We start from the raw sequence: 25,968 nt of genomic DNA on the forward strand, positions 1-25,968 counted from the left end.
TCGAGTACACCGTAAAGTTCAACACAACTTTAATAGCAGATCTTAGTCTGTAGCTTCAATTCAGATTCCTGAGAGAATCCGAACGATTCTAACAGAATAAGGAGACAAAGACAAAGACAAAAACTCATACCTTTATACAAATCAATAGGGGTTGGAACATCATTAACACAAGAGTCAACACCAATCATAAGCCGGGCACAGGTTGCCATGCGGGGTTACATTATTTCCGGCCAATCATAGATAATCCATGTGCTGACCATGTTGCTGTTAGACATCAAAGGGGATACTTCCTCACCTTCCAACTTGGAATGTTCTTCCCTGTTCCTTCTGTTCCTTATCTCCCAACCTGGAATGTCTTTCAACTTTGGCTAAGCTCGTTACCTATATTGATCTGCCATAAACATGGAGACATTCAGACCAGTCCTTGAATCACATCAAAGACCTATCATTGATCAGACAATGCAGGCCTGCTGACTAAGCAAACATATGGCCCAGCAGGGGGCCAGGCCACCTGTACCAATCTCAGTTACTAACTAATTAACCCTTTCTAACCATTTTGCATTCTGCTTCTTTGCCACGTAGGCATTTTAATATTTTACCGAAAACTGACCACGTAGGGATTCTCAAAGTCACATCAGTCCTTTGAGAATCTTAAAAAGACTCTTCCACAGGACCGTGCTCTGCATAGTCTGGACCTATCAAAACCCTTTATCATGGAAGTAGCAGATTCAGAACAATGTATCTCTGCAACGGTGATGCAGGATGTGCACAGTAAGTGGATTCTGGTGTGATAGTTTTCCGGCACTCTTACTCTGATGGACCGATCTTTCGACCAATGCACAAAGCAAATTTTGGGAGTGCATTGGATCATTAAACACTTAGTTGGATTAAATCAGATCATTCTCTATGCACTGCATACTCCCATGGCATTACTAGTGATGGGTCAGGTGACAGGTGTCTCACCAACCTGATGGGGAAGGTGGATCTCCCAGTTAGGAGATAAGAACATTTGAGGTCCATCACTCCCAGAACTATCGGTTGGCCTGTATATTGGTAAACGTAAAGGGAACCACAGCGAGCGGACAGGCTCTGTAATGCACTGCGTGAGGGGGTGGCGGAGGCAGATTCAATCATGGCCTTCAAAAGGGAACTGGATAAGTACTCAAAAGGAAAAAATTTGAAGGGCTAAGGGGAAAGGGCAGGGGAGTGGGACTAGCTGGATTGCTCTTGCATAGAGCAGGCATGGACTTGATGGGCTGAATGGCCTCCTTCCATGCTGTAACCTATGAAAGGAGATTACTTTAACCAGTCCCATAGCAACTGTAGCTATGCCAGGGGTCCACTAGTGCTTATGTTATTGGGTCACGATTTTAAAACAGAGGCCAGTATCACACTGGAGCAGCCTGCTGGATCCTTCAACAAGATCTGCAGTCACCCTCTGCCGCTCAGGAGATACTAATTAAAATGTCCCCCTCTGCATTCGGCCCAAAAGTCTGAGGTCATCGCAGTAGTTGCCACATTACAGACCCTCACTGGAAAAGCGACTATTTATTCTGACTGTGCAATTCTCTGAATCTCTGTCAATAGGCTAAAAAGGGGTTTTTATACAACTGAAGGCAAACCACTCAGGCATCAGGCAGAGTTGGATGCCAAATGGAAATATGCTGAGGAACAATCTAAGCAAACAGCCATTTGCAAGGTCAAAGCACACCAAAAGGTTAGCACCAGTTTGCATGATCACAATAACCTGGCCAATCAGCTAGGCAGGAAATTGGACATGAATTTAGATTTGAGGTTAGGATCAGATCAGCCATGATCTTATTAAATGGTGGAGCAGGCTCGAAGGGCCGATTGGCCTACTCCTGCTCCTATTTCTTATTATGTTTTCTTATGAAAGCAGCCATATAGGCACCCCTTGGTGGAGCTGTCAGGACCAAGCCCGACCTCATGGATCTCAAGGCTTGCAGGGCACCAATCCTAGCATAACTTACTAGAGATGCTCTTCAAAATGGGACAGATCTGCCATTATTCTTCCAGCCACAAAGACTCAGATTGTTAAGGATGATTTATTGTATTATCAGCATGACCAACACCTCACATGGGTTACACTGTTATGCTTATGCAAGGAGTTAAAGTCATTCATCTACTCAGCAGGTCCGAGATATGTTCCACAGCTGTTACTGGTGGCCAAAAACACAGGTTGACATACAGCATCATCTCAGTCTAAGTTTGATCTGTGCCCAAATGAATCCAGCCCCTGCAACCAAGAAAGTACCCATGGGTACTTCCCACCTTCACAATGGCCCTTGGGAGTCTTTACAAATTGATTACAGCGGCCCACTGCTAAGGGTGGATAGTGGTATATTTTAGTTAGTTATTGATATATTTACCTGATGGATAAAGGTGTTCCCAGCATGAAAGAATGATGCGGTTATAACTGTCAGGATCTTATGGGAACAGATTTTCACCTAATGAGGCTTCCCTACCCAGAGTGACAATGGATCACATTTTATGGCAGACGTCATTATGCAATTGTGTTGTCTGGTAGGAGCGCAGCAGCATTTTCACATCCACCATCACCCCGAATCTAGTGGGACGGTAGAACGATTTAACTGCACCCTTAAAGTGGCGCAAGAGCCGTACTTAAAGGGGCGGATGACATGATAGACATCACACTGACTGGGTTGCTGCATTATCCAGGATTCTCATGGCTATCAGGGAAACACCTATGAATTCCACAGGACACATCCTATCACTGCCCACCACACCCACAATCATTTTCTCCAGAATTTGCAGCTTTCCTTGGAGTCCACTCCATCAGCTCCAAATAAAATCGGGGCAGCTCATTGGCATATACAACAGCATCACCCTTGTTAGGGAATCAGGTCACACTGAAATTTTTTTTAAAATATAAAAATGGGGGCAGGGGTGCTGGGAAGGTCCATATGAGGTTATGGATAAATTGGGAGAAACTAAATTTGAAATTGGCTATGCAAAAACAGAAGGAAAATACCATACAGTGGTATCAGAGACCAGCACAAGCTCTACAAAAAGGGCAGTGTTGCTGCTTAAGGACATAACATTTGATCTTTGTTACATGAACACCATGGAGGCAGTTGTCATCCTTATCTTGGCAATGCAACGTGGACCATACTGAGGAAGGAATAGCCTGTCTGACAACAGCAAAAGTACAGCATCAGTGCAACATCTTTTTCCTCAATTGGAATTCTGAGATGAAACTGAGTGGGATGTAGAGACGACCTGCCCGGGAAGAGAAATAATCAGTAAAAATGGACTGGAAGTCATTGAGCCGGGTGCTGTATTGTATAAAGTGTTGTATTCTTGATCTTTACATTTACCCAATAGTTTTGTTTAGCCAACATAATGGTTACAGTTTTTTTTTTAAGAAAGGAACAACTGCTCTCAAAAAGGCAATTGAGTATGAAGGTTTTTTTGTTTACCAATTAACCTCTTTTTGAATCTGATTTAAGTAAACAATTGATCCCAAATTTTATTAAAATAATCTGGAAATTAGATGGGAATATGGTTTGGTGTAAGGTGCGAAGACTCTGATTGGTGAGTTACGGCAAAAAGACACAAGCGGAATGACATTATTTCAAGGATGAGTCCTGGAACAGTGCCAATGCTATTGCTATCTGTTAAAAGCCTGATGAAAATATTTAAAGTGGACTTGATAGACTTTTTGGAAGAGGATATATGTGATGGGTTTGTGAACTAAGGCCATTAGTTAGTGGGAGTGAGGGAATCTGGAAAGCCCCAGATACCTTTTGCTGTTCCAGGAATGGCTAATTGGCAGTGATATGCTGTAGAGCTCATCACTAGCATGTGGCTTCATCTTGGATGAAGAATCCCCTAACTGCTTGACAGATCGATAGAACTCAGAACTGACATGGCATATTTGGAGGGGAAGATATTGCATTACACCATATCTGGTTTGTCAAACATAACATTTTACCTCAAATTGGGGGATAGATTATTGGTGCCTGTTAGGTCCCACAATAATACAAAAAAAACTTTCAGACAGAAGCCTTAAGCAGTTGTGGATTATGCCCATCTAATTCCACATGTTGAGTTTTAAATAATTGCATTAATTGTTTTAATTATTTTGTTTGTTGCCTTCTGTTGTGTTAAGTATTTGAGAGGAAAGAGAGGGAGCAATAAATTTTAAAAAAAAAGATATGTTGAGACATGGATTTGGTGGGGGGGTGGGGGGATAGACTATTAGGATTAAATAGCCACCCAATTAAAAAAGGGATGAGATATATGGTCAATACTGGTATCGGGAGGTCTTTGAGTAAAGTAGTTGAAACATGTCAATTGACTGGTTGTGTCGATGCAAGCTGATATCTCAAGCCCAGGAAAAATATACATAACAGTCCTATTTACTGTTAATTAGCCCTGGCCTTGTTACCTGCAAAGACAAAGACAACCAACACAGTCAAGTTACCCCAGGGGAGGGGGAGGGGGGAGAAGAGAAAGAGGGAGGGAAAAGAGAAAAAAGGGAAGTAAACAAAGACAAACTTTGTAAAGAAATAGCTGTTTCAAAGCCAGTTTTTAAATAAATGTTTGAGTGGCAAACAGACACCTCAGTCTATGTACATTAAATAGGTTTTGGTAGGCGTGTCCAAGTATAAGGAAAGGTAATATAAAAGACCATGCTTTGCTTTTTTTGTAATACTGAAGCTGATGTCTAACAGAACATAAGAAATAAGAAGCCATGCGGTCCCTTGGGTCTGCTCTGCCATTCAATACGATCGTGGCTGATCTTTGACCTCAACTCTATTTTCCCCAACCAATCCCCATATCCCTTGATTCGCTGAGTGTCTAAAAATCTATCGATCACTTTTGAATATCGTCAATGACTGAGCATCCACAGCCCTCTGTGGTAGAGAATTCCAAAGATTCACATACAAGGGGGCAAGCAACCTTGGACCTGGTCCTGTGTAATGAGCCAGGATTAATGAATAATGTCCTAGTTAAGGATCCCCTTGGAATGAGTGACCATAACATGGTTACATTCCATATCCAATTAGAGGGTGAGAAGGTTGGTTCTCAAACAAGCGTACTGAGCTTGAATAAAGGAGACTATGATGGTATGAGAGCGGAATTGATTAAAGTGGACTGGGAAAATAGATTAAAGGGTAAGGCGGTACATGAACAGTGGTGTTCATTTAAGGAGTTATTTTACAACTTTCAAAAAAAATATATTCCACTGAGGAAAAAAGGGTGTAAAAGAAATGACAGCCATCCGTGGCTAAGTAAAGAAATTAAGGATAGTATCCAACTAAAAACAAGGACATATAAGGTAGCCAAACTTAGTGGGAGGATAGAAGATTGGGAAGTCTTCAAAAGACAGAAAAAAGTAACGAAAGGATTGATTAAGAAAGGGAAGATAGATTATGAAAATAAATTAGCAAAAAATATAAAAACAGAAAGCAAGAGTTTCTATAGTTATATAAAAAGAAAAAGGGTGGCTAAGGCAAACGTAGGTCCCTTAGAGGATGAGACCGGGAAATTAATGGGGGGAAACATGGAGATGGCAAAAATGCTGAACAAATATTTTATTTCAGTCTTTACGGTAGAGGACACGAAGAATATCCCAACACTGGACAAACAGGGGGCTCTAGGGGGGGGGGGGGGGGGGGGGGAGGAGCTAAATATGATTAAAATCACTAAGGAATTGGTACTCAGTAAATTAATGGGACTCAAGGTGGATAAATCCCTTGGACCTGATGGCTTACATCCTAGGGTCTTGAGGGAAGTGGCAGTAGGGATTGTGGATGCTTTGGTAATAATTTTCCAAAATTCTCTGGACTCGGCAAAGGTCCCGGCAGATTGGAAAACTGCTAATGTAACACCCTTATTTTAAAAGGGTAGTAGGCAGAAGGCTGGAAATTATAGACCAGTTAGCCTAACATCTGTGGTGGGTAAAATTTTGGAGTCTATTATTAAGGAGACTGTAGCGGAACATTTGGATAAACATAATTTAATAGGACAAAGTCAGCATGGCCTTATGAAGGGGAAGTCATGTCTGACAAATTTGCTTGAGTTCTTTGAGGATATAACGTACAGGGTGGATAAAGGGGAACCAGTGGACGTAGTGTATTTAGACTTCCAGAAGGCATTCGAGAAGGTGCCACATAAAAGATTATTGCTCAAGATAAAGAATCACTGGATTGGGGGTAATATTCTGGCATGGGTGGAAGATTGGTTATCTAACAGGAAGCAGAGAGTTGGGATAAATGGTTCATTCTCAGACTGGCAACCAGTAGCCAGTGGTGTTCCGCAGGGGTCGGTGCTGGGTCCCCAGCTCTTTACAATCTATATTAACGATTTGGAGGAGGAGACAGAGTGTAACATATCAAAGTTTGCAGATGATACAAAGATGGGAGGGAAAGTAGAGAGTGAGGAGGACATAAAAAACCTACAAGGGAATATAGACAGGCTGGGTGAGTGGGCGGAGATTTAGCAGATGCAATACAATATTGGAAAATGTGAGGTTATGCACTTTGGCAGGAAAAATCAGAGAGCAAGTTATTATCTTAATGGCAAGAAACTGGAAAGTACTGCAGTACAAAGGGATCCTAGTGCAAGAAAATCAAAAAGTTAGTATGCAGGTGATCAAGAAGGCCAACGGAATGTTGGCTTTTATTGCTAGGGGGATAGAATATAAAAACAGGGAGGTATTGCTGCAGTTATACAAGGTATTGGTGAGACCGCACCTGGAATACTGCATACAGTTTTGGTCTCCATACTTAAGAAAAGACATATTTGCTCTCAAGGCAGTACAAAGAAGGTTCACTCGGTTAATCCCGGGGATGAGGGGGCGGACATATGAGGAGAGGTTGAGTAGATTGGGACTCTACTCATTGGAGTTCAGAAGAATGAGAGGCGATCTTATTGAAACATATAAGATTGTGAAGGGGCTTGATCGGGTGGATGCGGTAAGGATGTTCCCAAGGATGGGTGAAACTAGAACTAGGGGGCATAATCTTAGAATAAGGGGCTGCTCTTTCAAAACTGAGATGAGGAGAAACTTCTTCACTCAGAGGGTAGTAGGTCTGTGGAATTTGCTGCCCCAGGAAGCTGTGGAAGCTACATCATTAAATAAATTTAAAACCGAAATAGACAGTTTCCTGGAAGTAAAGGGAATTAGGGGTTACGGGGAGCGGGCAGGAAATTGGACATGAATTTAGATTTGAGGTTAGGATCAGATCAGCCATGATCTTATTGAATGGCGGAGCAGGCTCGAGGGGCCGATTGGCCTACTCCTGCTCCTATTTCTTATGTTCTTATGTTCATCCTCTGAAGAAATTCCTCATCTCAATCTTAAATGGCTGACCCCTTATCCTGAGACTGTGCTGCCACCATCCCCCCCACCCACCCCAGTTCTAGACTGTCCAGCCAGCAGAAACAGCCTCAGCATCTACCCTGTCAAGCACCCTCAGAATCTTGTATGTTTTAATGAGATCACTTCATTCTTCTAAAATGAGTGTATGAGCCCATTCTACTCAATCCCTCCTCAGGACAATCCTCTCATCCTAGGAATCAATCTAGTGAACCTTCATTGCACCACCTCGAAGGCAAGTAAATCCTTCCATGTTATGTTACTGAACTAATAATCCAGAGGCCTGGACTAATAATCTGGAGTCATGAGTTCAAATCCTGCCACGGCAGCTGGGGAATTCAAATTCAGTTAATTAAATAAAATCTGGAATTAAAATACTAATATCAGTAATGGTGGCTATGAAACTACTGGATTGTCATAAAAACCCATCTGGTTCACTAATGTCCTTTGGGGAAGGAAACCTGCCGTCCTCACCCGGTCTGGCCTACATGTGACTCCAGACCCACAGCAACGTGGTTGATTCTTAATAGCCCCCTGAAATGGCCTAACAAGCTACTCAGTTGTACAATCTCACTAAAAAAAGTCATAAGAATAAAACCGGACGGATCACCTGGCATCGGACCACTAAGCACCGGACACAACAAAGGCAAACCAAGCCCATTGACCCTGGAAAGTCCTGCTCACTAACATCTGAGGACTTGTGCCAAAATTGAGAACTGTCCCACAGACTAGTCAAGCAACAGCCTGACATACCACCCTCAGAATCATACCTTTCAGCCGATGTCCCGGACTCTTCCATCACCATCCCTGGTTATGTCCTGTCCCACCAGCAGGACAGACCAACCAGAGGTGGTGGTACAGTCAGGAGTGGCCCTGGGAGACCTCAACATTGACTCTGGACTCCATGAAATCTCATGGCATCAGGTCAAACCTGGGCAAGGAAAGCACCTACCGCCCTCCTTCAGCTGATGAATCAGTCCTCCTCCATGTTCAACACCACTTGGAGGAAGCACTGAGTGTAGCAAGGGCACAGAATGTACTCTAGATGGGGGACTTCAATGTCCATCACCAACAGTGGCTTGGTAACACCACTACTGACCGAGCTTGCCGAATCCTGAAGGACATAGCTGCCAGTTTGGGCCTGCAGCAAATGGTGAGCAAACCAACACGAGGGGAAAAAAAAACTTACTTGACCTCGTCCTCACCAATCTCCCTGTCACAAATGCATCTGTCCATGACAGTATTGGTAAGAATGATCACACAGTCATCGTGGAATCAAAGTCCTGTCTTCGCACCGAGGACACCATCCAACGTGTTGTGTGGCACGATCACTGTGCTAAATGGGATAGATTCCAGAACAGATCTCGCAGCTCAAAACTGGACATCCATGAGGCACTGTGGGACATCAGCAGCAGAATTGTATTCCAGCACAATCTAACCTCATGGGCTGGCATATTCCTCACTCTACCATTACCAACAAGACAGGGAATCAACCCTGGTTCAATGAAGAATGTAGAAGAGCATGCCAGGAGTAGCACCAGGCATACCTAAAAATGAGGTGCTAATTTGGTGAAGCTACAACACAGGACTACATGTATGCTAAACAGTGAAATCAACATGCTAGACAGAGCTAAGCGATTCCACAACCAACAGATCAAAGCTCTGCAGTCCTGCCACATCCAGTCGTGAATGGTGGTGGACAATTAAACAACTAACGGGAGAAGGGGGTTCTGTAAACATCCCCATCCTCAATGATGGCGGAGTCCAGCATGTGAATGCAAATGACAAGGCTGGAGCGTTTGCAGCCATCTTCAACCAGAAGTGCCGAGTGGATGATCCATCTTGGCCTCCTCCCAATATCCCCACCACAGAAGCCAATCTTCAGCCAATTCGATTCACTCCATGTGATAAAGAAACGGCCGAGTGCACTGGATACACCAAAGGCTATGGGCCCCGACAACATCCCAGCTGTCGTGCTGAAGACTTGTGCTCCAGAACTAGCCGCGCCTCTAGCCAAACTGTTCCAGTACAGCTGCAACACTGACATCTACCCGACAATGTGGAAAATTGCCCAGGTATGTCCTGTCCAAAAAACGCAAAACAAATCCAATCCAGCCAATTACCGCCACATCAGTCTACTCAATCATCGCTATGTTCTCCCCAGCCTTCAACATGTCATCGATGACGACGAACACCTCGCTAAGGCCATCCCCACACCTCCACTACTCGCCTTCAAGCAGCCACCCAACCTCAAACAGACAATCGTTCGCAGCAAATTACCCAGCTTTCAGGAGAACAGCGTCCACGACACCACACAACCCTGCCACGGCAACCTCTGCAAGACATGCCAGATCATCGACACAGATACCAACATTACACGAGAGGACACCACCCACCAGGTACATGGTTCATACTCCTGTGACTCGGCCAACGTTGTCTACCTCATACGTTGCAGGAAAGGATGCCCCGGAGCATGGTACATTGGCGAGACCATGCAGACACTGCGATAACGGATGAACGGACACCGCGCAACAATCGCCAGACAGGAGGGTTCCCTCCCAGTCGGGGAACACTTCAGCAGTCAAGGACATTCAGCCAACGATCTTCGGGTAAGCGTTCTCCAAGGCGGCCTTCGACACACACGACAACGCAAAATCGTCGAGCAGAAATTGATAGCCAAGTTCCGCACCTGAGGACGGCCTCAACTGGGATCTTTGGTTCATGTCACGCTACACGTAACCCCACCAGCGAATAAAAGTTATGTTTTTAATACAACGGGTCATTTTCTGTCTTTCTCTTCCTTTCGGATGTTTCTCCCTCTCTCTGTTTTGTGTTCTGGCCGTTTGTATATTCGGTGGTCCTGTCGGTAATACCTCTCTGTCTGAACACTTTGATTGCCTTGACAACGGGCGGTTGGAAAGATTATCTGTAATCACCAGGTATTGTTCTCTGAATATAAATGCGAAACGTTCAAGGATTTCATTTCCACATTCACCTGACGAAGGAGAAAGCCTCCGAAAGCTTGTGATTTTCAAATAAAATTGTTGGACTATAACCTGGTGTTGTAAGATTCTTTACATTTGCCAACCCCAGTCCATCACCGGCATCTCCACATCATACTCAATCATCAGCAGTGATGGAAGGTGTCATCGACAGTGCTATCAAGTGGCACTTACTCACCAATAATCTGCTCACAGATGCTCAGTTTGGGTTCCGCCAGGACCATTCGGCTCCAGACCTCATTACAGCCTTAGTCCAAACATGGACAAGAGCTAATTCCAGAAGGAGAGTATGACTGCCCTTGACATCAAGGCCGCATTTGACAGAGTGTGGCACCAAGGAGCCCTAGTAAAATTGAAGTCTATGGGAATCGGGGAAAAACACTCGTGGCTGGAGTCATACCTAGCACAAAGATGGTAGTGGCTGTTGGAGGCCAATCATCTCAGCCCCAGGACATTGATGAAGCAGCTGAAGATGGTTGGGCCAAGGACACTGCCCTGAGGAACTCCTGCAGCAATGACCTTCCCTCCATCATAAAGGTCAGAAATGGGGATGTTCGCTGGTGATTGCACAGTGTTCAGTTCCATTTGCAGCCCCTCAGATAAAGAAGCAGTCTGTGCCTGCATGTAGCAAGACCTGGACAACATCCAAGCTTGGGCTCATAAGTGACAAGTAACATTTGTGCCAGACAAGAACCATCTCCAACAAGAGTCTAACTACCTCCCCTTGACATTCAATGGCATTACCATCACTGAATCCCCCACCATCAACATCCTGGGGGTCACCACTGACCATAAACTTAACTGGACCAGCCATATAAATACTGTGGCTACAAGAGCAGGTCAGAGGCTGGGTATTCTGTGGCAAGTGACTCACCTCCTGATTCCCCAAAGCCTTTCCACCATCTACAAGGCACAAGTCAGGAGTGTGATGGAATACTCTCCACTTAAGGGAATTAGGGGTTACAGGGAATGGGCAGGAAATTGGACATGAATTTAGATTTGAGATTAGGATCAGGTCAGCCATGATCTTATTGAATGGCGGAGCAGGCTCGAGGGGCCGATTGGCCTACTCCTGCTCCTATTTCTTATGTTCTTGCCTGGATGAGTGCAGCTCCAACAACACTCAAGCTAGACACCATCTAGGACAAAGCAGCCTGCTTGATTGGCACCCCATCCACCACCCTAAACATTCATTCCCTTCACCACCGGCGCAGTGGCTGCAGTCTACCATCCACAGGATGCACTGCAGCAACTTGCCAAGGCTTCTGCGACAGCACCTCCCAAACCAGTGACCTCTACCACAGAGAAAGACAAGAGCAGCAGGCACATGGGCACGCCACCCACACGTTCCCCTCCAAGTCACACACCATCCTGACTTGGAAATATAATTGCCATTCCTTATATCCTTATAAGGATAGGGTGACTGAACACTGAGAATTTTCAGTTAATCAGAGCCAGCATGGATTTGTGAAAGGTAGGTCATGCCTGACAAACCTGATTAGTTACCTCTTCAAAAAATTCAAAGTAGTTGACAGGGGAATGTCAATGGATGTTATTTATATGGACTTCCAGAAGGCATTTGATAAGGTCCCACATAAGAGACTGTTATGTAAGATAGAAGTCCATGGAAGAGGGAAAAGTATGGACTTGGTCAGGAAGTTAGCTGAGCAAAAGGCAACAGAGTAGGAACAATGGGTAGGTCCTCACATTGGCAGGATGTGACTAGTGGAGTCCCGCAGGGATCTGTCTTGGGGCCTCAATTATTCACAATATTTATTAACGACTTAAATGAAGGCATAGAAAGTCTCATATCTAAGTTTGCCGATGACACAAAGATTGGTGGCATTGTAAGCAGTGTAGATGAAAACATAAAATTACAAAGCGATATTGATAAATTAGGTGAATGGGCAAAACTGTGGCAAATGGAATTCAATGTAGACAAATTAGGTCATCCACTTTGGATCAAAAAGGATAGAAGAGTACTTTCTAAATGGTAAAAAGTTAAAAACAGTGGATGTCCAAAGGGACCTAGGGGTACATGGATCATTGAAGAGTCATGAACTGGTGCAGAAAATAGTCAATAAGGCTAATTGAATGCTGGCCTTCATATCTAGAGCACTAGAGTACAAGGGGGCAGAAGTTATGCTGCAGCTATACAAAACCCTGGTTAGACCTGGAGTACTGTGAGCAGTTCTGGACACCACACCTTCAGAAGGACATATTGGCCTTGGAGGGAGGGCAGTGTAGGTTTACTAGAATGATACTCAGACTTCAAGGGTTAAGTTACGAGGAGAGATTACACAAATTGGGGTTGTATTCTCGAGTTTAGAAGGTTAAGGGATGATCTGATCAAAGTTTAAGATATTAAGGGGAACGGATAGGGCGGATAGAGAAACTATTTCCGCTGGTTGGGGATTCTAGGAGTAGGGGGCATAGTCTAAAAATTAGAGTCAGACCTTTCAGGAGCGAGATTAGAAAACATTTCTACACAAAGGGTGGTAGAAGTTTGGAACACTCTTCTGCAAACGGCAATTGATACCAGCTCAATTGCTAAATTTAAATCTGAGCTAGATAGCTTTTTGGAAAAGGTATTAAGGGATATGGGCCAAAGGTGGGTATATGGAGTTAGATCACAGATCAGCCATGATCTTATCAAATGGTGAAGCATTCACAAGGGGCAGAATGGCCTGTTCCTACATAGTTGCTGGGTCAAAATCTTGGAACTCTCTTCCTAACAGCACTGTAAGAGAACCTTCACCATATGGACTGCAGCGGTTCAAGGTGGCGGCTCACCACCACCTTCACGGGCAATAAATGCGAGTCTTGCCAGCGATGCCCACATCCTATGAACAAGAAAAAAAAACTAGTTTTCCAGGTGTGGTCCTAAAGTCAATTGCATCAAGACTTCCTTACTCTTATGCTCCAACCCCCTTGCCATAAAGGCTAACATACCACTTGCATTCCTAATTGTGCCTGCATGCTTACTTTGTTTCTTGTAAAAGGACACCCAGATTTCTGAGACTACTAATAGTTTCTCACCATTTCAAAAATATTCTGTTTTTCTATTCTTCCTACCAAAGTGAAGAACCTCATTTCCCCACATTATACTCCATCTGCCACCTTCTTGCCCACTCACTTCACATGTTTATATCCCTTTGCAGACTGTGTCCTCCTCACAGCTTACTGTCCCACCTAACTTTGTATCAGCAAACTTGATATGTTACATTCAGTCCCCAAGTCATTAAAATAGATTCTAAATAGCTGAGGCCCAAGCACCAATCCCTGTGGCACTTCACTAGTTAGTTACAGCCTGCCAACCTGAAAATGACCCATTTATTCCTACTCTGTCAGTTAACCAATTCACTATCTATGCTATATTACCCCCAACCCCATGAGCTCTTAGTGTAACCACCAAGTAGAATGCCTTTTGAAAATCCAAATGTACTACATCTACTGGTTCCCTTTATCTACCCTGTTAGTTACAACCTCAAAAGACTCAAATAGATTTGTCAAACATTATTTCCCTTTCTAAAACCATGTTGACTCTAACCATATGATTTAAGTGCCCTGTTACTACTTCCTTAAGAATTCAGTATTTTCCCAATGACTTGTCAGGCTTGTAGATCCCCTTTTTTCTCCGAGAGACTGGAATTAAAGAATGCATATCTAGGTTTGTTCAACTGTTCTCCATGCCAAACAAAAAAAGTGCAAGCCAAAAGATGAACTCACTGATAATTATTTTCAGTATTTAAGACAACTTACATGTATTCTTTACCACCTACATTCCTCTTCACTCCTCCCCCCTCAAAGACCGGGAGCCACTGATTTTAAAATGCTCATCCTGGTTTTCAAATCCCTCCATGGCCTTGCCCTTCCCTAACTCAACCTCCTCCAGCCTTACAACTGCCAAGATCTCTGCACTCCAATTTTTGCCTCTGCATGTCAGATTTTAAAATTGCTCCAGAATTACCTTCAGCTGCCTAGGCCCTAAGCTCTGGAATTCCCTCCCCCTTTAAGATGCTCCTTCAAACCTCTGACCAAGCTTTTGGTCACCTGTCCTAATACCTCATGTGGCTTGGTGTCAAATTTTGTTTGTTAACACTCCTGTTAACACCTTGGGACGTTCCACTACGTTTAAAAAAGTTCCATATAAAATGAAAGTTGTTGAAACTGAAAACCCAACAATAGGAATATGAAAATTAATCCAATTCTTTATTTTTTTTAAAATCCTAATGTCAAGATCCCTTTTATTCTTGTAGTACTAAACAAAAGTTATCAAATTTTTGCAAAATTTAAAACTCCAGAATGCAGCTTTTAATTGACTTCTGAAGGAATAAGTCAGCTGAATTACAATTCATACAACTGAAATTTGAGGACAGTGTAGCAGTCCTGTGTAAAATGGAGGTAGAGGCAAGGACAAAAGATGAAGATACAAACAAAAAGGCAAAAATAAATTGAGTCACCAGATCAGAATGAAATTTCTATTTGAAACAAATTGAACACAGGAATATACGAACATCTAAAATAAGCAATTATTACCAACTGTCAAAACCATGCAGAACAATTCCTCAATGGAAACAGAAGTGAAATCTGAAGTGGAGATAAGACATCCTAGGGATTTTCAAGAGTTGTAGAATTGAGCTGTCCACTGACGTGATTAGATTTTCTGGAAAGGTCACGCTAAAAGACAAGAGGGGAGGGAAGCTTTTAAGTGGATAAAATTCTGAACACAGCAAAAACTTTATACAGGCAATTATGTTTTTATCACTGATTTACAAGTCATTATAGTTCAAATACACAATGCTAACAACCTAAATCCAATGCAAATATGGCAAGTGGTCCAATCCACAAACATTATGGATATGGGTCATTTGAAATTTGCAAGACTATGCTTATGCTAAGATTTTGTTTGGGTAAAAGGATTGAAGGATATGATTAAAGATGGGTAAATTGAGTTGAGGTACTGATCAGCCATGATCTGATTGGAATGGCAGAAAAGGCATGAGGGTCTGAATGGCCAACTTAGTAGATTCTCATTCTTCCCAAAAGGCACCAATTTTTTTTGCATTGGTGAAAGCACTCAAGTAGTAGATACATCTATGTTGACATCACCTCCCAGTTGGAAAAAAACTTGCAAAATTGGCTGAATGATGGCATCAATACTGCTACATTCCTTTTAATACCAAACTCTGAAAAGCCTCAAGCGCTATTTGAGGTGTTGCATATAATTAATTAACATAGTAGGTACAGCACAGGAGGCTGCCATTCAGCACCTGCTCTTTGGAAGAGCTATCCAATTAGTCCCATTCCCCTGTAAATTTTTTCCCTTCAAGTATGTATCCAATTCCCTTTTGAACATTACTATTGAATCTGCTTCTAGTACATTCCAGATCATTACAACTCACTGTAAATAAATGTTTCCTCATGGTGCCTCTGGTTCTTTTGCTGATCACCATAAATCTGTTGGTGATTGTCTGTAACCATTTTGTCATTCTGCCACTGGAAACAGTTTAGTTTTATAAAGTAAATAAATAAGACTATTCATGGTTTTGAACACCTAGCAAATCCTAACCTTCTCCAGTCTAGGGAGACCACCCCAGCTTCTCTAGTCTCCACATAACTGAAGTCCCTCATCACCAGTACCATTCTAGTAAATCTCTTACACCCTCCAAGGCCCTGGCATTCTTCCTAGAGTGTGGTGCCCAGAATTGAAAATAATATTTCAGCTGAGGTCTAACCAGTGTTTTTATAAAAAGGTTTAGCAGAATTTTTGCTTTTGTACTCTATGCTTCCAATAAAGCCCAGGAGCCCATATGCTTAGCAACTTTTTCAACTTGTTCTGCCACCTTGAAAGATTTGTATGCATGCCCCCACCCCACTGGTGTCTGTTCCTACACCCTCTTTAAAATTGTACCGCTTAGTTTATATTGCCTCTCCTCATTCTTCCTACTAAGATGCATCACTTCACACTTGTGTCTTAAATTTCACCTACCACATGTCTACTTATTGTTTACTACATCTCCAAATGTTGTGTCCTCTGCAAACTTTGAAATTATACCCAAGCCCAGGTAATTAATATAGATCAGAGAGCAGTGGCCCCGATATTGACTGAGGAAACTAGTGTTCTTCCCTCCAGCCTGAAAAATAACTGTTCAGCACTACTTTCTGCCCCCTAGCTAGTTTTGTATCCACACTGCCACTTTAATCCCAAGAGCTTTAATTTTACTAACATGTCTATTACCTGGTACTCTATCAAACACCTTTTGAAGGTCCACATACATCAACCCTTTCCATTAGTTCAAAGAACTCAAGCTAGTCAAACATTATTCTCCTTCAACAAATCCATGCTGACTCATTTATACTTTTAAGTGCTAATTAATTTTGTCCTGAATTATTGTCTGTAAAGGTTTCCCCACCATCAACTGACTGGTCTGTAAATTGCTGAGTTTATCCCTCTGTCCTTACAATGTGTAACATTTGTAATCCTCCAGTCCTCTGGCACCACACCCATATCTAAAAGAGGATTGGAAGGTTGTGGCCAGAGCTGCCACAATTTCCACCCTTACTTCCCTCTAACCTGACTGACACCTTGGGAGTATACACTCACTGATATTCAACACTGAATACTGGTTTGAATGTGCCATACTCCCAGGGGACTCCTGCACTGCCTGTTCCTCAGTCTGTCTGGTGGTCACCCATACCCTCTGCCTGAATTCTAGCTGCAGGGTGACCACCTCCTGAAATGTGCTATCGATGAAACTTTCAGCTTCCCGTATGCACTGTAGTGACATCAGCTGCCCCTCCAGCTCAGAGCTTGAGCAGTTGGTGTCACTTCCTGCATGTGGTATTCCAGGACAAAGTGTTTGAGTTCCCACATGGCATAGCACAGAACATGCATGTGACAGGCCCCAGCTGTCCTGCCTTGTTAGCTAGTTATTTAAACTGTTTAGCTTTAAGGCAATTTACTGTATCTAAGAACACTAACCACCGAACCCTCAGCACTCTGTCTTGTGATGGCTTTTTCTTGATCAGATTCCTGACGTGGCTCCCTTTATGCTCGGCTCAGTCTTAGTCTATAGTTCCAAGATTTATATCACTTAGCACCTCCTCCCTCCTCTGCATTTAATTCCTACACCCAAATTCCTATTGAAAGTTCTCACCGTTAGCACTTCACTAGTTAGAAGTTCAGTCTTTGCCAAGGCCTATGCTCCTAAACTTATTCCCTCATGCTTCAGACACTAAGGCCCTGATATTACCCACACAGGGGGGTGGCAGGAAGTATGATTAGGTAACCCGCTCAGTAAAATTTGTCTGTTCCCCACGCAATTGCAGGTAAATTGGTGCCACTTAATGTGGCTTCCAGGTTTCCTATTGGAAACCTGCACAGCCACAGTACAGACGGTTAGCTGTGGGAGCCCTATTTAAAAATAGGGCTCCAATGGCTGCTCCTGGAGCAAACGCCCAAATTAGACAATGGAGCAGCCCAGGGAAAGGCTGCTCCTAGATTCAGTGATCCCTCCTCACCCTATCCAATAGCACCTGGAGTGAGGCATGTCTTTTACCCAGCAGACAGGAGGAAGTGGCCTGGCTTGAGATGGCAGAGGAGGTCACCAGCATCTCCTCCTGCACCTGGAACAGTCCTGGCTCGTGTGGAGGTGCTTGTATAGCCATATGGTGCAATCGATTACACCCATGGGAAGCCAGCCAGCGTGGAATCCCATAGCCCTCTCCGTCTGGCTGAGGTCGTCCATGGGGGAGTTGACATTGCGAGGCCCTGCGAAACAAGCAGTCGGTGACCTGCCTTACACACCGATGAGAGATGACAGAGACCCTCGAACAATCCAGAGGCGAAGAAGTTAAGGGCAGTGGTGATGGACAATGACAGGTAAGGAGATGCTGCTCGGCCCAGCCAGGCATAAAGGAGGCTGCAGATGTCTGCGACTACCTGAACTCCTCAGAGGTCCAGGAAGGTGAGCCTTAGTCTGTAGACCTGTTGCGAGGGTAGTGCCTCCTGCGACGTCGCTCTGTGTAGGTGCCTGTGGCGCAGCACTGTGATGTGGAGCTCCACGTGGCAGAGGTGGACAGCATACCTGGTGATGTTGCTCATCCTCTGATGCAGTGATGAATGCAGTCATGGCAGCCCCCCATCCTGACTGAGGGGGTCCACAAAGTAGGTAAATGCATTTGCACAGCAGAGTTTTGGTTGAATGCAAGAATTGAGAGTGAAAACTCAAAGGTCTTGCAGCCAAAACTTTGAAGTGACAATGCCCTGCTGCAATGAGGTTTTCTCCCCACCTGTTGAATAATCATTTGCATCTCTGTTGTAGCAGACGCGTTTCCCACAGCACGGAAAACATGGAGGATCCTTTAATATCACACCCCTGCCAAAATGTCCACTCAATGGAGGTGTTTCATACCTCAACGATCTGACTATGTAAATCAGCATCCCACTGGCTCTAATTGCTGGTGCGAGTCCTGCATTCAGGAGGTGCACACACACAAATGCATCACTGGCAAACCTGGAAGTCAGTGGGTTGGAGCTGGGCTCTTACCACATCCACATTGCTACTCTGGATTTCTGCCATTTTTAAACCCCCCCCCCCCCCCCCCCACCTTGCCATCCAAAAATTAGCCCCCTAATTGTGTTTTTACAATCTGCTGTCTGTCCTTCATTAACAGTATTATTTTATACTGTATGGCAGAGAAGTTCACCCACTACTGATGTTATGTTCACTAGTCTATAGTTACCCAGATCATCCTTCATTGGACTATCTGAAAGATTGTAGTCACTTATTTCCTCCGACTTCAAGATTCATGTCATCAATATCAGCATCTTTTCCATAACTTCAGTATGACTGACTCATCAATAATAATCTTCATTCCAAATATCACTCCCTAGAATCAGACCCAATGCTGCACCCTCTTACTGGACATAACATACTATATAGAGTCAGAGTTATACAGCACGGATAGAGGCCCTTCGGCCCATCGTGTCTGCGCCGGCCATCAGCCCTGTCTACTCTAATCCCATATTCCAGCATTTGGTCCGTAGCCTTGTATGCTTATGGCATTTCAAATACTATGTATAGCCCCAATCAATCATAAAAAAAGTACAGATGTGAGTAGCACAACATAAAATGAATTTAAATTGCAAGAAAAAAGTTAACGATCTAATATGTAGACATTTCTCCACCCTGCCTAATTCCATTCTTGGATCTTGGACCAGTTATGTACTCTATATAACTAAGCATTAACTCCCCTTTTTTCTGTTGTTTAATTAAGGTGCCTACAACCAATTCTATTTGTCACCTTGAATTGGAAAATTGCCAATGTCATGCCATTATTTAAGGAACATGGGAAACATAAACCTATTAATTGAACATCTGTTGTGGGGGAAGTTACTGAATCTGAGAGTGACTGAGCACTGACAAATATGAACTGATCAGAGATAGAACATGGATTTGTTAGGGGTATTTCATGTCTAACTAACCTAGTTGAATTTTTTTTTTTGTTGAAGAGGTCACTAATATGGACTTCCAGAAGGTATTTGATAAGGTTCCATGCAAGAAACAGTTAGGAAAAATAGAAGTGACCTTTTGTCATGAGTTGGGAATTGTTAGGAGGTGGAAACAGAATAGGGATAAAGGGCATTTACTCCAAGTGGCAGGATATGACTAGTGGTATCCCCAGGGACAGTACTGGGGCCTCAGCTTGTCACAATTACTTAGAAGGAATATAGAGCCATATATCCAAGTTTGCTGATGACACCAAGTTGACAGTAAGTAGTGTAGATGGGAGCAGAAAGTTGCAAAGAGACATTGATATGTTTTGAGTGGGAAAAACTGTAGCAGGTAGAGTTCAATTTGGGGAAGTGAAGTAATCCACTTGATCTCTCTTGGGTCCAAAGTATTTTCTAAATTGTGAAAAGGTAGGAACTGGAGGAGCAGAGGGATTTAGGGTTCCATGTACAGAAATTAGCTAGTGGACAGAATACAAAAAATTTTAAAAAGGCGAATGGAAAAAGTAGCAAATTCAATTCATTCCACTTGACATGGGTGACAGTTGGGTTTTTATGATAAAACAGCAGCCTTCATGATCTTGAAAAGATCACAATTCAATTCCCAACTTGGGATTTGAACTCAACTTCTGGGTTGCTAGTTCAGGACCATAACCACTAGGTTACTAAACCCTATAGTATAAACTACTCTACCAGTGTAAAATATTGTAAACAATTTTACAACACCAAGTTATAGTCCAGCAATTTTATTTTAAATTCACAAGCTTTCGGAGGCTTCCTCCTTCTGCATATTAGTATGGAATGGTCACTGGACCAGCATGGGAATATGAACAACTCCCCTACCACCAAGGCCAGATATTTTGCCCAGTATTCTGCTCCTGTAAGATGCACAATACCTTCATGCTACAGGATGAGGAAATTCTAAGCAAAACTGACTCCAGGCTGCATCCAGCCAGTTCTAAATGCTTAAAAGATAATAAGTGGCAACTGGGAGATACACACATGTACATATCCCTATTAGAATGATGGGCAATTTAGTAGAATATAATCTCCCTGCAAAGTTCAGCTACTTCATATCAGGAAGTAGGAACATAATATCTAAACAGGTGGAAAGGAGTGCAATTACTGGTTAAAATGAACTGGCAGTCACTGTACAAAGATTTAGTTTTCCATGATGCAAGCAGAGAAAGGTATCAGCATTGAGTTTTTTTTTAAAAAAACAGCTTAGTAGAACTAAATTAGACTACAGTATTTAAGAGTAGAGAAGTTTAAAAAGATAACCTTTACCGAAAATTCTGAATAGCTGGTAAGACAGTTGAATGTACTGGGTTGCCGAGCCACATTGGAAATTGATGACGTATTTATTGGTTTTTTGTCTTGCAAAGATGGCCTTTGTAATAGGTCTGGCAACTTGCTTGCATTTGGAGTCTAACATGAACAGAAAAAAAGTCAAAACTTCCTTCAGCACGACCCACCTGAATTAAGAGTTCTTACATATTTGAAATAAGCAGCTTTAATCCACACAGTTGGCACAAGCCAAGGTACTTACAAAATAGGCTCATGAACACTGACTTAGTCTACTCTTGAAAACCACCAGCTAGTCAGCTGTGATTCTTTGCTCTATACCAAAGATGTTCCAGCATAATGCTAAATATTTCACTAACAAGCTTAACTTTTTCTAAGCAGCAAGACCTCAATTCTTATCTCTAAGTTTGTGAAATTGAAAAACCTAGATGATGGGGACAAGACACATTATGTCCTGCACAAAGGTTGGAGTGTAACAATTTAGTAGCTCCCCCTCCCATTTCATTCCCTTCTGATAAAAATTGAAGAATACAACAGATATGGGGCAGGTAAATAGGACAAGTGCACCAGGTGTTGGGACCAATTCTATTTCTAAAGCAAAATGATTTGAATTCAGAAACCCCATAGCACCTGTTGCTAGCCTAATCCTGAAAAATAAACCACACATTCAGAAAATACAAATCCTGCAACTCAGGTCTTTATAGAACATGGAGTTATAGAAAAAATGTATCTTCTCTCTGTACTCTCCAGATACACTCTCTAGCAGTGTTGCATTCTCAGAAGAGCTGCAGGCATGTTGGGAAAAGAGGGACAGTATGGAACAAAGATAGGTTGATCAAAACTGGAAGAGCACAAAACAGAAGTTTCAGCTATACGGTTCCTAGTTAAAAAAAACTCACGATTTTGGCTGGCTCCTAGATATCATAATACAAGAATGGCTTTCAGCAGGAAAAATAAGTTCAACTGACAATTCACTGGGCTGTGCATCTCACAGCTGGATTAACATTGGTACATTATACTAGTTTGCTAGCCATCAATTTTGTTGTTTAATTACCAATTTTAAGTGAAAGTCAAGTCCAACATGGCCAATATATCCTTCCTGAGGTGTGGTGCCCAGAACAGAATGCAGTACTCCAGATGGGGTGTAACTAGAGCTCTGTACAGCTGTTAGAACTTCCATGCCTTTGTATTCTAGCCCATATCACACAATTTACATTCCCTTACTAGTGGTTGCAATGCAACACCTCAGTTTTGCATCTCCTAGCTCCTTAGTCAGTAGCTGGGAAAACTCCTATGCTCAAGCTATTTCTACACTTCCAAAATTCCTGTATCTTCCGATATTTAACCATAAATAAGTAGATTAAGATAAGGATAGAATATGGAGAACTGAATTAGATCTTTGTTCAATTATCCTTGCCCCACTTGATCTTGATGGCCTGTATACACCAGCATAGAAAATTTAACAAACTTAAAATGCATGTGACTATCTAGAAAGTGATCTTGCCTAATGTGTCAAAAAAACCATTTAGCAAAATGAATTACCAAGATTAAAATGCATTGAGTTAGTGTTGATTTCTACATACCTAAACCCCAGATTTATAAGCAAGTGTTCAGAATTGTTTATAAATTTAATTGTAGGCATGTTTTCCAACTGTAAACAGCTTAATTCAAATATTCTAAATCTCAGATTCAAATGTTACTTTGACTTTGTAGGTAAAGCACTGCATGGTATATGGTTATAAACTTCACAGTCCCAAAGATCCTAGTTCAATTTTTTGGCAGGGAAGAGTGATCTAATCTTATTTGGGCAGCTGTGACTCCTTATCTGCATGCAAGAAAAGCAGTATAAAAAAAGTCTAAGCTTCATGGACATACAGCTGTAAAGTACAAATGAGGCAATACCAATAAGTGTATTTGTGAAGCAGCGTTATGCTTAGATTGATGAATTTGTAGAGATTCTGGTGTATGTATGCCAAGGTGCTCAAAACAGAAGACTGACCTTTCGAGCAGAGAGGGGTGGTTTTCCTCCTTGGTTACAAGTACTTCCACCATTATTCACAAGTGTGAAATTTGAGTTCCCATTTAACTGGAAAAGAAAATGTTAATATTTTGAACATCAGCCTTAGGTCTGAATTCAATGTGGGACTCAATTTACACTGACTTCAAAATAAAGTAATTTCAAAGTAGATTAATTTTCCCTCGAATTATTCCCCATTTATATGTAAACCTTTGGCAGGCCTAGCTGAATAGATATGCAACATGCTTAAATTACTTTCTAAAGTCACTCATGGCAACTGCTAAAGGGGCCTTGGGTCTTATTCAATTTACTATTCAGGGGACAGGAAAGTCAGAATATTTCAATCACAAAAGCAAGATAAATGTTAGTCACAGAACACTGAAAACAGACTAATAGCTGGCAATTTCTTCAGACTTGCTCTCACTGCCACTTTACAGGAAACCACATTTATGCCAGTCGACAGGGTTTCTGCTGCATTTCCAGTGGCAGAGCAGAAGCAGCTCAGGAAATTCCTGGCCTATGAAAGAAAACCCAATCCTTAGCTCTCCTTTGGATCATGAGAACCAACTTCTCCCAAGTAAAAGTTTGATTTCTGTCTGCTTTTAGCATGAGCACAAGCTACCCACCTTATCTACAAGAGGTGGGTGGTCCAGGGCACATGCATGGACACATTATTTCCGGTCTTCAAAGCTAAAATATTGCCTTGCTCAATACCAGCATCCATTAACAGACCCTCTTCAGCTTATTGTAGCAAATTACTGGAGGCTTTTATAGAGGGGTCAAGTAAAAATGTGAATTTTTCATGATTACAAGTGGTGTTTACAGTGGAGATCCTAAGACAATTGAAAGTTTTATAGTAGCTTAATGGGGCACAACAGCAAATAATACAAATACATCACAATGTATGCCTATGAAGGGGAAGCTACTAGATGACACGACAAAGAACCACTTGGGAATACCTGCTTTGGCAAGTTCCCTGGTGCAAGCTTTCTTCAAAGCTTGCCATGAATGTGGTAGACTCAGCTGGAATAGAAAAAAGGAACACAAAGGCAAGTCTTAGGCCAAGTTTTCTTCAGCTAGACATTGCCTGGGGAGAAAAATGGTTTACTCCACCATATGGTCTCATCTTAATTCAAAATCACTTTTTAAAAAATAATTCTCACTTTGCTGTGTTACATTACTTAATTCAAATTCCCAGATAACAGACCAGAAATTGCTTTTAAAATAATGGTGAACCTAACTTATTAGCAGCAAAACCGAAGAGCAAGTTCCAGTGACCAAACATGTGCAGTCAAATGCGGAAGTCTGGAACTTGGTTCACTGATGAGTCCTTAGTGTTAAAGGGACCTTGCTGGCTGCAATCAATGGACCAGCAACAACTTGCTCTCCTGCCCAGCTGGAAGCTAACTAATCTTGCCACAACAGGCACACAGTTATATCAGATCTAAACTAACTTAATGGTGTGGTAAGTCTTAATTTTTAGTTGTTAAACAGTCATTTAACTTAAAAATGTGGAGTGCCATTACTCTTGATTAATAGTTTAGACATTTTAAATGTCATTTAATTTTAACATTTATACAAAAAGTTTGTCTATGAACTGTACTTCCTGGCTCTCACCATATTTGCTTCAAGCTGATCGGTGATTGAGGAGCCTTAGCAATCCTTTCACTCAGCCCAGGAAAGAATGCTGGAGTTTTTTGAACTCTGTTCAAGGAAGTTGCCACCAAAAAATGCAGTAACTTAGTGGGCAAATGAGCAGCGACCATTGCTGGTTTGCTGCTCAGAGCAATTTCCAGTCCATGGTGTTAAAAAAACACCAAAGCAGGAGTCATTTGTACTATCCTTCAATACAATAGCAGAAAAAAAAATTAAAAACCATGAATGACTTACTCTTCTAATTTTGCTGTGTGGTGTATTAGATGCACCTAGTGCCCGTTTTAAAGGAGTTTTACAGACAATCCCATCTTCCTTCTTTACACACTGGAAATAAAACCATAGGAGAGCAATCGCAAACAATACTAGACTTCCAATCACCTGGTGCCCTACACAGTTTAATTTTCTTTATTACTAAACAGGTTACTATATTTGAACAACATTGAAACTAAGTTCATAAACTACAATTTTTAAAAATTTGAATAAAATTTAAACCAACATGACAATGATAAATGAGTGCAAAGGAAATTATAGCACACTGTTAATTGGAGTAGCAGATACCAAATTACTTTTAAGACCAAACCAGTTAAAATGTAGGAAGGAGCTTTGCATAAATTTGCCAAATCACATACTCGTTCTTTAAGCCTATGCTGCTCCCATTGGTTAGCAATATGCATCATGAATTTTTGACCATTAACCAGGAAGGGGCAGCCTTGCTCAGTTTCCCATTTTTCTATGTGTAACTTCAGTTCTTCTTCCAGCTGAAGAAAAAAAAAATTGCAGATAATTGCTGTCTAAAACTAAAAACAATGAAACTGCAAACATGGACAGTGATCTTTTAAACAGCCAGATGAATAAGTACATTCACACTAAACTACAAGAGTTCACAAGTAAAATTAAATGTGGAAAATTCTCCTCAGTTTTAATGAATACTTGCCTTTGATAATTTCTTCTGAAGCCGACGACGCTCCTTCCCCTCTCTCAGTAGAGTTCCACCTCTATTAGCATATCTGTTTGGGTCTGATGCCTTCTTCTGTACAAAAAGTCACATGGTTATATACAATTTTCTGTAGTCTTAAAAGATTACAAGACCCTCAAAATACAT

At 42.2% G+C, this 25,968-nt stretch overlaps 1 protein-coding gene across 5 annotated transcripts in view; it reads right to left on the bottom strand.

The window, feature by feature from the left end:
- Positions 1 to 14,564: 14,564 nt before the first annotated feature.
- zgc:86764 (uncharacterized protein LOC797431 homolog) overlaps positions 14,565 to 25,968 on the bottom strand; it is a 37,584-nt gene continuing 26,180 nt past the window's right edge. For 3 of the 5 annotated variants that reach the window (XM_067993000.1, XM_067992991.1, XM_067992975.1), the window contains exons 9-14: positions 25,801 to 25,896; positions 25,496 to 25,624; positions 25,101 to 25,190; positions 23,193 to 23,279; positions 21,176 to 21,316; positions 14,565 to 15,051 (exon numbers count right to left, since the gene is read on the bottom strand). In XM_067993000.1, coding sequence (XP_067849101.1) covers positions 14,983 to 15,051; positions 21,176 to 21,316; positions 23,193 to 23,279; positions 25,101 to 25,190; positions 25,496 to 25,624; positions 25,801 to 25,896 — 612 coding nt within the window. In that variant the 3' untranslated portion in view covers positions 14,565 to 14,982. The remainder of the gene's footprint in view (positions 15,052 to 21,175; positions 21,317 to 23,192; positions 23,280 to 25,100; positions 25,191 to 25,495; positions 25,625 to 25,800; positions 25,897 to 25,968) is intronic. The other 2 variants (XM_067992984.1, XM_067993010.1) reach the window with 2 other exon arrangements.

The sequence above is a fragment of the Heptranchias perlo genome, chromosome 1 (genome assembly GCF_035084215.1).
Source record: "Heptranchias perlo isolate sHepPer1 chromosome 1, sHepPer1.hap1, whole genome shotgun sequence".
In the NCBI taxonomy this organism is placed as follows: Eukaryota; Metazoa; Chordata; class Chondrichthyes; order Hexanchiformes; family Hexanchidae; genus Heptranchias; species Heptranchias perlo.